This window comes from Onychomys torridus, chromosome 5, assembly GCF_903995425.1.
Source record: "Onychomys torridus chromosome 5, mOncTor1.1, whole genome shotgun sequence".
NCBI classification, from domain to species: domain Eukaryota; kingdom Metazoa; phylum Chordata; class Mammalia; order Rodentia; family Cricetidae; genus Onychomys; species Onychomys torridus.
In genome coordinates, this window is record NC_050447.1 from 90642256 (window position 1) to 90656304 (window position 14049).

Genomic DNA, 14049 nt, shown 5'->3' on the forward strand with positions numbered 1-14049 from the left:
TTATCTTTTGTTTCTTGAAATACTGTTTTCTAGACTGTCCCTGACTCATTTTCTCAATGATTTTTTCCACTTTGCAGTAGTTCAAGAGCAATGTACCTTCCATAGAAACTGCATTTGGAATCTGCAGTGCATTGTGACCCTCTCCCAAGGTGCTGCTTGTGGTTCCTTCATCCCCATAAGCACAATGGGGAACTGTAGCACTTTTAAGTGTACTGTGCAGCCGGGCTGTGATGTCCTATAGGCGGTGTGTGACATGCATTTCTGATAATGTGTTATTAGTGTGTTCACTTCAATCCAGGCTTAACAGGATGTGACCTTGTGAACGGGATCAGAGCTAAGTAAAAAATCTGGCTGTGGGTCAGACTGAGTCTGGGAAGGGAAGTGGAGTCTCTTTCAAAAGTTCTCCCGTTAAAGGGCTGGGAGACAGCTCAGTCAGCACACTGCTAGCCATGCAGCTGAGGACTTGAGTTTGACCTGCAGAACTTAGTGGAAAGCCAGGCATGGCCACTCACACTTACAATCTCAGTGCTGGGAAACCAGAGGCTCTCAGATCCCTGGGACTCACTAGCCAGCCAGCTTCCTCAAATCAGTGAGTGTTCAAAGCCAGTGAGAGGCCATGTTTCAAGAAACAAGGTTGACAGCATCCTGAGGAATAATAGCCAGAGTTAACCTCTGGCCTACACACACACACATGCGCATGCACATACACACAGGTCCTGGAGTTAGCTGCTCTCATTCATCACCCAGCTAGCCAGTGTGGTTCTGACAGTTTCCTGCTTACATGCTGAAGTGGAGAACAAGTGTGCTTGTCTCCAGCCTGAGGAGGCCTGTCCTCTAAGTGCCCAGTATTTGCCGTGGGTGATGACTGTCACCATGTCTCCAGGACTGAGTGTGGGACATGTATGTTCACATGCATTTAATGTCAATGCTGGGCTGCTATGGGAATTAGATGACCAAATGGACATATTCAGTGTATTAAGTCTGTGCCTTTAATATATGCTCCATGTGTCTTTGGTTTCTTAAAAGACTTAATCATAAACTTTGAGGATGAGAAGTTTTTGGTTTTAAATATTCAGCACTAAGTTGATAAAAGTCTTAAAGTCACTGATGTCTGACACCTGTGTACGAGCACAAACAGAACTCGGCATGCTGGATGCCTCCTGATGATCGTGTAATGGTGGGGAAAATAGAGAACACTGGCCACTCTGGAGATGGAAACTGTACAGTAAATCTACTTAAATCCCCTAAGCAGCAGACAGAAAGTGTTGCAGGCCAAGGCAGAGCTGTGTCTTGAGCAGAGGCTAATTCCAGGGCTCTTTCCTTCTCGTCACTCAGACCAGCTCTGCAGCACTGTGTCTTTGTGTTCCTCGGAGACTGATAAAGGCCCGACCAGGGTGTTTCGGTGGGAAGTGCAGTGTGTTCTGTTTCTTCCTGTCAGCTGAGTCGCTTTCCTGCAGCCCAGGAAGCACAGGTGTCCAGTGGGAGCCCCTGCTTCCTTCTTCCCAGCTGCAGAGCCCCTGCAAGTCTCTTTCCCCTGTGGTTTTGACGCGCAGATCAGAGCCACCTTCTCTGTGGAAGAGCATAGTTTACCCAGCCACTTGCCATCCACAGTCTCTGGTACATTTACTAGGTCTGCTCATCCCTGTAGCCATTGCTCACACCACTGCCAGTCCTGCAGGTGTGGCTTGAAGTCTCGGGGTGATTTACCTTCACCATTTTGCTGTTTGAGCCCTAAAACTACCATTGAGTGGGCATATATTCTTCCCCTTGTATAATGCTATGTGCGTTCAGATCTTCAAAAAGGACGTTGGGTGCTGGGGAGACAGCTCAGTCATTAGATGCTGGCCTTGCAAGTGTGAAGACCTGAGTGAAAAGGCTGGGCACACCATGCACACTTACAATCTCAACACTGAGGAAGTGAAGCCATGAGGACCCCTGGGGTTTTGCTGACCAGTCAACTTAGTAGAATCTGCAAGTTCCAGACCAAGCGAGAGAACTTGTCTCTAAAAATAAAAAGGAAGGTAGACACACCTGTGAAACAATACCCTAGGTTGACCTCTGACCTCGACATTTGAACACACATGCACGTTGCCCCCCACCCCACATGAACAGCTGCAATGAAGTTGAAATAGGTATAAACGTACCTAAAGTGGTGAATTGTCTGTCCATCAAGCATGTCTGATGTCGCCATCAGCCAAACCTGCTTAGCCTTTGGGAACAGGAAGGGCAAAGCAAATAGGCTGCCCCATAGGGTTCAGCTGCCGGGCCTGAGCTGGGCCTGCATACAACATCCACTCTCCCAAGTTTGCCTTTTCTGTGCTTTTATTTGTACCATGTGGTTCCAGGTCAGGTCACATGATGGCAAAACATTTGTCATCCTAGAAGTAAGCTGCAGAGGCAAAGAGCTTCCCTGGAAAGTGTCAGGAAGATGAGCCTTATTAGAAAGTCACCAGCATCTGCTCAGAAGAGTAGCATCTGCATGCCCAGAGTCCCCAGCCTGCTCTTCTGGCACACACTCCCCAGGTGGCAAGGTCCGCACTGGCTTCTGCCCCATGGCCAGAGGACCATGTGACTCCCTGAGGCTGCCGGGAACATGTCCTGTTCTGACTCATGTGGAGATTTATAAAGAAGGCAGAAATAGCTGAAGCAGGCTACAGTATTTCTACCTAGGTATGAGACCTGACCCTCAGAGCCAAATACACTTGGCTGGGTTGTCACCAGGCTCCACACAGTAAAATGAGTCCATGGAATTCTTCACAAAGTTTAAAAAAAAAAAAAAAACCTTGATGTTGGAGTGCAGACATGCATGTGCAGGTATGTTTGCCTGTGTGGACACCTGTGGAGGCCAGAGGTTGACATCAGGATTTCTTTAATAGTACACACACACACACACACACACACACACACACACACACTTTAAGACAGGCTCTCTCTCTGAACCTTGAACCTGAAACTCACTGTTCAGCTAGACTTGCTGGCCAGTGAGCCTCCAGGACCTGCCTGCCTCTACCCTACAACACTGGGGTTACAGACACACGCTCGCCACGCTCAGCTTTTACATGGGTGCTAGGGGTCCAAACTCAGTTCCTCACCCTTGGGCAACAAGCTTTTTCTACCCAGCTTACGTTTTTCTAGTTTTTGGTTGCTGTTGTTTTTAAATAATACAGTGTCTTATTTGGGGCCCTCACAGAAGAAGGCTGTGTAGAATTTTACACATGATCTTTGCCAAAAGGCCAGGAATTGGTGTGTGCAGAATTCTGTAGCCACCCAGTCCTCCTCAGTTCCCCTTAATCCATCCTCCCCACCTCTATGCAGGAGACCCTATGTGGATGTGGGTAGTGGCCAAGCCGCATTATTCATTAGGCTCCAGGTTATTTCATCAAGTGCCAACAGCCAAGTATCAAGCACTAAATGGGTAGCACAGCTTCCTGTTAGGGCCGAGTAGTTGCAAGATCTTTGTCATGCTGTGGGTTAGAGTCGGGCTCTACAGAAAAGGCAATTAAAGGACCTGTATGCCTATGGCAGGTATTAGGCAGGGGCTCTGCAGTTCGAGAACTCTGATGTCCTGGGTCACTAGGTGGGCTCAGCAGGACTTCTGAGAGGGCCTAGGGCACTGTGAGTAGGTAGGCTGTGCCTTCCGCACTGTATGGCTGCAGTGACTTTCCATCATATGCCCCTGGTAGCCTCAGCATCGCTATCCTTTTTAATTAACTGGTAGTGTGTGACCCTACATCAGCCAAACAGGCAGGTCACCTCATTAGGAGGCCTGTGCAGTAGTAGCCAGCGGGAGACAGAGCTCCTCCCCATTAATCAATCCCTGGGAGAAGAGCCTCCTTGGTACTCACTGGCGAACTCCACCCCTCCAGTTCCAGCTGCGCATGCAGGTTCACTCCGAGTCCAGGGGAAAGCCAGCTTCCCAAATCTGTCCCCATGCTCTGTCAAGACAGAACGCTGCCTCCCTACCTGCAGCACTGGCTTGAGTTCTGGGTCAGCCCGAGAGGCTGGGCTGCTTCTGCTTTCCTCTCTTTCCTGCCCAGCTCTCAGGAAACATTGAACGCCAAGTTCATGATGCCTGGTTTCTAGTGAGAGGACCTGGCCGGTTGCTCTCACCACCACTGTTCTTAAATTTGCATTCAGGACAATCTGAAATGATGGCAACTATGATTGAATATGGATATGTCAGACACTTCCACCCTACTTCTAACTAGAACGCTTATAACATGAAACATGTTATCTCGCCATCTTGTGTGACACCATATAACACTAGCGCCGAGCCTTCTCCTAGTTGCTGTCTTCTTACACATACACAAATAGGTGTGCATAGACCCCTCACGCACAAATGCTAGCACACCATGCATGCTGTACTCACACAACATCGTAAGGGTCCTGGAGATTCTCCAGGTCAGAGAGATCTTCCTGTTCATGGGAGAATTCTAAATCTTATTTCAGGTCTTGACTCAGATGAAGAACTCGGGCTTCTCTGTCACCACGCCTCCTACCTAGGTGATTGACACAGGCTCTTGCTATTTTGTAGCCTGTTCTGTTTATTTCTATTTCATGTGTCTGCACGCCTGCATGGTGGTCCACATACTGAGTGGGGATGGGGGATGCACCAGGGACATGTGCCCTGGCTGTTCTTTCTCAGGAATGTTCTCGAGTTCACGGGAGAAGGGTCCATCTCCATGGTTCTGTCCATCCATCTTGCTAATCCATGCACAGCCAGTAGCTTAGATTCCTTGGGGTGTGGAAAGAAGAAAGTATACCTGTCTCTGTGGCTGTGATATATGTATTATACAGCCCATGGAGGATAGTCAGTCTCATGCTTTCTCATTGCCAACAGCTTGCCTGAGCTTCTGTTTCTCTGTTTTGTTTTGAACAGGGCATTGTGGTAAGGAGGGCCAGCAGATTCCATTCAATAAATTGGTCTGTCCAAAGACATGTTGCCTGATGGTTCTCACCAAACTGCTTTCTGTGTGTTCCTCATCTCCAGACCAGAGGGTGGCATCTTTCTGTACCCTGACTGACCTCCAGCATGGACAAGACCTGGAAGGGGCCCCAGAGCTGTCCCTGTGTGTGGATCCCACCAGCGGCAAGGAGTTCATGGATACACCTGGGTATGTGGACGCTCCCTCCCACTGTCCCAGAACTCGGGTATCCCAGGCCAGGCCAGAGAGAGTCTTACAGTGGGACTGACTTGGATTCCTGCCATGCTAGAAATGATACCACTAGATTGTGTAACCATTGCACTGCATAGACAGGTCCTGCCTGATGTCTGGCCTGTGCCCAGAGTAGCCAGTCTCGCTGGCAGAGAGAACCAAGTGGAACCTATGGTCAGCTACCCAGTCACTACAAAAGCACCAGGCAGTGACCCCCTTGTGAATCACTCATGCTGTGGGACCTGCCTAGGGCACAGTTCACCCCAGACCCTGGTCCTTGATCCAGCCATCCACCTGCTGTTGACATACATGAGGAATGCACCCACTCTTCATGATGATGAACCCAGTTCTGGCTTCCCTGTGAACTGAGTCACTGCTAACTTGCTACTGAACCTGGTCCTGTTTTCATGACAAAAGCAAGGGGAAGCAGGTCTACATTTGGCTCCTAGGACTTAGCTCTGGCCTCCCTCTTCTCTATTGAAATAATCCTGGCCTTTGTTTTCTTATCAGCCTTTGGGTCTTAGGGATTGGATTCTGAGTCCATAGCGGGAGCTATGGGGACATTGTCCCAAATCGTCAACTTACACAGAATGTTTTTAGTGAAAAGTTTACTAACACAAGCAGTACCCTAGCCCTGGGTCTCTAAGTCCTCTTACTTGTACCGTTTACCAGGGAGCGCTCACCCTCCACACTGACTGGGAAAGTCAACCAGCTAGAGTTGATTCTCCGACAGCTGCAGACCGACCTTCGCAAGGTATGACTGCTGGAGTCCACCCCCAGAGGGCTTTGCCCACGTGCAGCCCCTTTGACTCTTGCAAAGAAGCTGGGAAGACCCAAGGATAGAAAGACCCTAAACGGACCTGCACACAGGAGGAGATGATTCCCTAGGTCTACCCTCTCCTTCTCACATGCAGCTGGTGTGGTTTTTTCCCCCTGAGGGAGCAGGGAGCCCTGGGGACATGCCTGACGGTGACTGGGCCTTCTGTATGGTGAGGTCTCCATATGAAGTAAGATGCAGCAAGCTGGCATCTTTGATCCTGTGAGTTGTTGATTGCAACAGATACATGTGAGCTAGTCCAAAGGGGAGTCACTTGCTCCCCAAAAATGAGCTCTCCAAGAGCTCACTCAGCTCTCCCACCTCCAACCACTGCCATGCACCTGCACCTGTGCCAGTTTCTCCTCAGAGGAACGAGGTTCTTCTTGCAGGAATTCCTGCTGGTGCCCACCACAGTGCCCTCACTGTACTAGGTGTCTTTGCTGCCCAGAGAGGCAGAGTGGTGTGTGTGTGTGTGTGTGTGTGTCACAGAGTGTCCCAGGAGGCTCCTGAGGTGGAGGCTTGGTTTGGCTTTGGGAGCAGAGGGCTATAGCTGGTGTAGATGTTTGTTGATGGGATTGGGCCAAGCGGGGAGGAAGTAGTGAAGAGAACAAATTACAAAGAAGTCAAGTTCTGCTCTAGTGTGTGGGGAGGGAGTTGGCCTAGGGTGGGCACTGGCACAGCTTTTGCAGTGTGTTAAACACATGTGTGTCTGTATGTACATGCACACCCACATGTTGACACACTTTCTTCTGATGGTCCCTGTCTTCTATTACCAGCTAAGAGGCTAAGGTCAAGTGCAGAGGGAAACTTCTAGGGTATATTCAGCAGAGCTGCCACATAAGGCTTCGCTTTTCCAACTGTGGGTGTGTTATGGTGATTCTGGTTCCAGAGATGTGTGTGTGTGTGTGTGTGTGTGTGTGTGTTTGCCAGCTCCAGGGACCTCCTACCCCATTCTGCCTGGGCTAGAGAAGTTTCCCAGACCCTAGGACTTCATTCTAACACCCAGAGTCCCAGGCAAGTAGAGACAGCTCACTGTTTTATCTCCTCTGCTGGTATGGTCACCAAGGCAGTTGAGTTTAACTAACTTGGTTTAGACAGGAAATCAAGAGAGAAATAAACAGGGATACAAGGACCCCTGTGTATGTAGGATGTGAGTAGATCAGGGGACCCAGAGTATAAGCTGCCTGGGGAGGTGTACAGCAACTTGCCAGAGGAACAGGATCCTTCCTGGCAGGACTGCTCCCGATCCGGCAATGTGGGGCAGGAGTGGCTGATGATGGGAAGTGGTCATTGGGAGAGACAGGATTAGAAGACATTGAGGAGTGGGTCCCGGGAAGTTTCCTTTGAAAAACAGGAGATGGCATTGGGAAAGAGTGTTAAAAACTTGAAACTGCTCTAGAAGGGGCTGTGGCATCAGTGATGATGTGGGCAGAAGAGAGATCTGGGCTCTAGAGTTGTTTGTTGGAGTTGGGAAGGTCTTGGAGACAGGACGCATGGACAGGCCTGGGGTGGGGGTCTCATCCCTAACGTCAGGCTGTTAGAGTGGGCGGAGTTCCAAAGGGAGCAGCAGCTAGGAGAAGGATTGGCTGATATTGTCCCCGGTTCAAGAGCAAGAAGAGGAAAGGGGACCAGAAGTGTGGAAACACAGGTCTAATTACATGCTGAGGGGTCTTGGGGAGACACAGCTGAGTGGCAGCAGGGTGGTCTGAGCCAAGGCAGAAAAGGATGGAGGAAGGAGGATTTCAGGGCTGGGCTGGCCTTAGGACAAGGCTAGTCCTGGGGCTTTATGGGGCAGGGTGGTGGGTTTGGGGCAAGCCCAGAAGAGGTAGGGAACCAGGAGGCCATTGAGGGGTGAAAGAAGACACCCTGAGGAGATGAAGAGCTCCCAGTGGTTCAGCCCCTCTCACCCACTGTGTGGGCCACTAGAAACAGCAGCTGCTGTGACGGTAGTGCCTCTCAGCACTAGAGATCTGAAGCTGGCCGTGTGTTTCCCGTGGCTGTGTGTTAGAAGCACCAAGTACAGCTACTTTGAAAATCCTAATATTCTGTACTTTTGAGTGGCAAGCTCTGAAGGTCAGCGTGGAAATATGGCAGCTCCAGAAGGCTAAGGATGGAATGAGAGGCCTAAGTACTCTTCTAGACTTAGCATCCATAGCTGCCACCCTGGCGCCAGTTTTTGGTAGAGGGGAAGGCAGTTGGAGAAGCCCTGCAGATCAGGAGGGGTTCACTCCAACCTAGCTTCAACCTGTCTCTTCCAGGAGGGTAAGGGGTCGCATAACTTGTAACTGGCTGCCTTCCTGCATCTTCAGTCCTCCTTGACAACATCCGGAGGGAGCCAGGAGGCTAGGGTGGCTCGGGCAGGCGAGTCCCTGGGGTTAAGTCAGAGTGAGGGCCTCATGTCATCAATGGGAGCAGCAGACCACTGGCTTTATAACATGATCTCCGGTCCCCGCAGGAGAAGCAGGACAAGGCAGTGCTGCAGGCTGAGGTCCAGCACCTGAGACAAGACAACATGCGGCTGCAGGAGGAGTCGCAGACTGCCACAGCCCAGCTGCGCAAGTTCACTGAGTGGTTCTTCAGCACCATCGACAAGAAGGCCTGACCGGCCAGCTGCTCGTCACCCAGGGACCATGGGCTGGCCTGCCTGCCTGCCTGCCTGCCTACCTGCCTGCGGTCCCTTCCAAGTTGACAATGCAGTTTTATATGCGCTTTCCACCACCTGTAGGTAGATGTCTCACTGTTCGTCCTGTGTCTCGCTACTCACCCTAGCAGGACAGGTCAGGGCACCTGGACTCCTCCTGGGTAACTGCAGCAGAAGATGAATGTAACTCCTGTCGACGCAGAAGTAGCCTGCAGCTGAAAGGCTCCCCTGATAACGCTCTGGCCTCAGCTTCCCTGGGGGAGAGAACTGGGTGTCACTAACTGAAGTAGGTGACCTACAGAGATGCTAAGCCAGGCTGCAGGATTGTACAAATAAATACGGAGGCAGATAATCAGACATGTACTTTAATGTTAAAGGTGCTCTATTTTTTTGGATGTACAGTAGTTTTATTTCCACAGCCACATTATCATAGCAATAAGGAGGGCGCAGTAAGTAGTCAGCAGAGCCCTGTCAGAGAGAAGCTCTGGCCTTTAACACCAGCTCAAACGCTGTTACCGTAGAGATGTATTTATTTGCAGGAACAAACGGTGCCTGAATATTAACAGTGTTCTGATTTTTTTTAAAGAGATACTTATGCCTTGTAAATGGCTGGACCTGTTGGTAGTCACTCACTGCATAGTTTGCTTTCCTGTAGTTTCTCTGCTGCAGACAAAGTCACTCTACCTTCCCCACGCGAGTCCCCGATGCTGAGTGCCCGCGGGATCCTGTGTACAACACCAGATTTGTTTATCTTTGTACAGAAACTCGGATAAAGTGTCTTGTATTTAACACTCCTATTTAAGCTTATTTAACCCCAACTTGTTAATTTTATATGATTTGGTTTCACCTGCACTGTAAGGAGGGAGGCAGGCAGTGACTGAGCTCACCCGGAACAGACTGGAGCAGGTGGGCGAGCGGAGGACTGGATGCTGCTGGCTAACACGTTGTTTGTATTGCTTTTCCATTTTTAACTGTTCTATTTGAGATGAACATACATTTTGCTTTTTTAATAAATGTTCAAAAGAAGTCAACAGAAGAAGCAGTGTTATCTAGTGTGTGTAGACTGACACATCAGTCGTCTCTGTGAGTTTATTTCAGGTCATTTAGGGTCCTAGTCTATATTCAGAACTGTTTAGCTGCCTCTTAGCCTCTCACTGGTGAAGAGTTCGTTACTACACTACACATATACTAGTCTCTAAGCTTCTAGTCTTCTTGATTCTAAGAGTATCCTTGGGAAGGTCTGGGGGTTCCCATTTTATAACCACATATAAACTGACTTGGGATGAGTAACTTCCTCAAGCTTCTTTTATGGGTGCAAAGCCGTTTAGTTGGCTGTTTTTATAAAAGCCAGGACTCCATATATAGCCCAAGTTCACATAACCTCATCCTCCTGCCTCAGCATCCTGAGACCTGGATTTACAGATATGTGCCACCACATCTGACTCATTTTGTGAATTGGTGTTTTGTTCAAGGAATTGAGTTGTTTGTTATGCAACATGTCTGGCCAGGGCCTGGAGCGTGGTTCTTCCGAGTCTTGACCTTGAGTAGCTGTGATCTGTAGTGTGCAGCTAAGCAGGTTGAGTGAGCCTGCCTTAGAGAAAAGAAAGGAATCCACCCAAAAGCAGCCAAGTGGAGAGCCATCTCACCTTTAGGCATTACCATGGCCCAATCCAGCAGATGTTCAGTCCTCTTGTCTCTAGGACCAAAGTAGAGTCATCTCTTAAGTCCATCTCTATGGGGCCATGCCTAACCCAGGGACAAGGAGATTCGGTCTATCACTGTTCAAAAGTGATGTTTCTACTTAGCCAGACTAACTGGACATGGCTTCCTGCCTCCATGGTGCATGTAGTTCTGAGCATCTTTGCACTGCGCTAAACATGCTTGATTAACTGGCACCTCTTAACTAAGCATGTTAACTTGCTATGAGAACACACTGGTACAAACTAATATTGGAGTCAAGCCTCTAAAAGTAATTGCTTTTATTTTAGAATAATTAAGCAGGTGTTTTTTTTCTCACCTTGTGGGGTGAACTGTTGTGTGTCAAAGCCTTCCCAGTATGTGGCAGTTGAAAGTAATTAGCATATTGGAGGGTTTTGGTTTTTTTTTCCTTTATATACTAGGGAGAGGACTTATTAAAAATACAAGTTGCCGCCAAAGGGCAACAATAGAAGCCTCCCTTGCTCAGCTGCTCAGTTATCAATGAGACAGAAGAAGCCCATGGTCCCACTAGTCAATCAAAATGCAGTCTGATTAGATGTCACTCACCAGGGATGACACCAGACTTAGGAAGCCACGGCTTCTTACCTCCAAAGTCGAAGGCCCGAGAGATGGCCACTCAGAAGAATGGGGACATACATGTTGGCAGGGGAGATGGTTCAGCCAGTGAAAGTACTCACCATAGAAGCCTGGCAACCTGAGTTCTGTCTGTGGAACCCACACAGAAAGCTGGATGCATGGCATGCTTCTATAACCCCCAGAACTCCTGTGGGGAGGCAGTAGGAGACGGGAGACTGGAGAATCACCTGGTAGCAGCAGAGTGTTTGGATAAGTCGCATGCCCTTGTGACATGCCAGCCTGAGAACCCTGAAGCTGACTCAGAGCTGACGCTCAGACTGAGGCCCAGGGATTCTCTGGTTTGGAACCTCTGTGGAGACTTCTTGTGGAGCTGACTGTGTGCTTCCAGCCGAATGGAGGATTTCATATCCTTAGAGACAAACCATCTGGCCGAGCCTTCGTGTCCATCCTTACCACGGCGACAGTTGTGCCATCTCACCATGAATAGATTTGTGAGAGACTTTGTAAAGGCCTGCCCCCACCAGCTCCTGCCTCGGGAGGCCATTAAGTAGCCCCAGATCCTTGGAAACCAAGCCAGCATGTGCTCCTCAGCATCCCCAGATGGAGATGAGGGCAGGCAGAGGCAGTGGAGACTGAACCGAGCCGCTGTGCCTGTAGGTTACACATTAGAACTAATCTAGGTCATTTCTTTTGAATGTGTATGAATTTTACTGGAAACTTAAAACCAGTACCTCATTCTAGGGGTGCTTAAAAGCACACTGCTTTTAAGGAAGGAAAGAAAGCAGGAAATAACTGCTTATTTATTGTGACCCGCAGGAGGAAAAACAGTAAGAGATGTACCCAAACCAGAGAAATGCATCTGCTTTCTCACCTGCAGCCTCCAAATTAATCCAAATGCTGAGCTTCCTGATTGTCCACCATAGACACTGGACAGGAAGCACAGAAAGCTTCAATAGGCATCACCTCAAATGTCACATTTGGGAGGGGGGTGTAACATGGAAATGTGTGTGCATGGGAGGCCAGAAGACAGCCTCATCTGTTCTACTTCAAATGCCATCCGCCTTGTGTTTTTTTGAGGCAGGGCCTCTCACTGGTCTAGAACTGGCCAATTCAGCTAGGCTGACCACCACACCCCAAGGCTCCAACTCTCTCCAGGCCTGGGTTTATAAGTGCATATCATCCCCCCTGACCTATTTTATTGCAGGTTCTGGGGTTGAAGTAAGAGCCTCATACCTACATGGTAGGCATTTTACTGACTGAGCTCTCTCCCCCCAGCCCCAGACATCACATACTTGCACATGTGAACATGTGAGCCCCTCCCCCACCTAGTTCATCCTAACACACCCTGTGTCCTGGCCTCTGAAATTGTCCAAGTCTTGTTCACCTGGAGCAGAGCCGCCTTGTGGCAGAAGAGACAATGAGAAACAGTGAGCCCTCCCCACCAAAGACATGCAAATGTCCTTTGGATCCCTGAATTGTCCTCGAGTTACCTGAGACCAAAATTAAAAGTCAAGACTTCAGAGGCCCTGGCCAGCATGCTCATGCATCAGCCTGGAGGGACTGGTGTGGGAAACCCTCCTGGAGCTTGGAAGCCATGAAGAGGGCTGTGGTGAGTCAGAGGGAAGCACTTCAGCAAATACCCTGAAGTAAGTCTGGCCAAAACACATCTGTAGAAGGAGACCTCACACTCCAACAGCATCTCCTCAAAAACTAAGATTCATGAAGGTAGTTGTGCTGTGTGAATACACTCACTGGACAAGAACATCAAATCCGTGTCTTTATACACACATTGTATGTGTACAAGTGTGGCCATTTTCAGTGGTTTTTAGTTTTGTTTTTAAAGTTTACATCTTTGGGAGTTTAGCCTACATGAATGTCTGTGTACTGTGTGGGTGCCTGGTGTCCTCAGAAGCCAGAAAAGAGTGTTGGATCCCTGGGGTTTGAGTTACAGACAATTGTGAGCTGCCATGTAGGTGCTTGGAATCAAACTTAACCACTAAGTCATCTCTCTAACCCTTTGCTTTGGTTTATTTTTATTGTATTAGTATTGAGTGTGTGTGTGTGTGTGTGTGTGTGTGTGTGTGTGTGTGTGTGTGTGTGTACATGTCACAGCATGTATGTGGGGATCAGAGAACAATTTTTCAGGAATCTACTCTCCTTCCACCATGTGGGTCCTGACATTTTTAGTTTTTGTGCTTGAAAATTTTACCCACCATGCCCTGCTGTTATAATCCTTGATTCATATAGACACCTCTAGTCTTTGGTCTTCTCTGAGACCCCATTACAGATGGCTTTGCTCCCTCCTGAGTCATGGCTCAGGTTAATTGTACTTAGATGAGAGAGCCGGAAAGGGAACAGTGTTTGAGGAGCTTGTGACTACAACCCCACATCTGTATGTAAACCAAAAGGGCTGAAGAGAAGCTCAGAGCTATTTCTCCATACTTATGCAGCAGTGTTCACAACAGCTGGAAGATGGAGACACCTCAGATGTCAATCGTGGATGATGGAAAAACAAAATGCACACATGCATTTATGATGGCTAGTACTGTCAACTTGACAGAATCTAGAGTCACCTAGAAAACAAATGTCTGGGCATGTCGATGAGGGATTTTCTAGATGGGGTTAATTGAGGTTAACCTGAGGTCACCACCCTAAATGTGGGTGACAGCGTGGTGAGCAGGAGCATCATCTCTATGCTTCCTGGCTGCCAATGCAATGTGACCAGCCACCTCCTGCTCCTTCCTGACTGCCAATGCAATGTGACCAGGCACTTGTCACTGTGCCTCTCACCATGAAGGACGGTAGCCCCTGAGTGAAAACACCCCTTCCTTCCTTCCTTCCTTCCTCCCTCCCTCCCTTCCTTCCTTCCTTCCTTCCTTCCTCCCTCCCTTCCTTCCTTCCTTCCTCCCTCCCTCCTTCCCTCCCTCCCTCCCTCCCTTCCTTCCTTCCTTAAATTGTATTTCTCAGGTGTTTTGTCACAGCCATGAGGGAAGAGAGACAGCAGTCATAAGATTATTGTTCAGTCTTAAAAGGTAAAAGGTGTTGACATGCTACACAAGGAATGAGAACACCATGCAAAGTGAGATGAGCCAGTCGCCCCAGACCAGTAATCGTGGGACCCCACTTGGATGCGGTGTGGG

The 14049-nt window shown here is 49.0% G+C and overlaps 1 protein-coding gene across 3 annotated transcripts in view; it reads left to right on the top strand.

Annotated features, from left to right (window-relative positions):
• Sipa1l2 (signal induced proliferation associated 1 like 2) overlaps positions 1-9650 on the top strand; it is a 167260-nt gene extending 157610 nt beyond the window's left edge. For 2 of the 3 annotated variants that reach the window (XM_036187010.1, XM_036187011.1), the window contains 4 exons: positions 4450-4503; positions 4991-5114; positions 5829-5910; positions 8429-9650. In XM_036187010.1, coding sequence (XP_036042903.1) covers positions 4450-4503; positions 4991-5114; positions 5829-5910; positions 8429-8575 — 407 coding nt within the window. In that variant the 3' untranslated portion in view covers positions 8576-9650. The remainder of the gene's footprint in view (positions 1-4449; positions 4504-4990; positions 5115-5828; positions 5911-8428) is intronic. The other variant, XM_036187012.1, reaches the window with a different exon arrangement.
• Positions 9651-14049: the final 4399 nt, after the last annotated feature.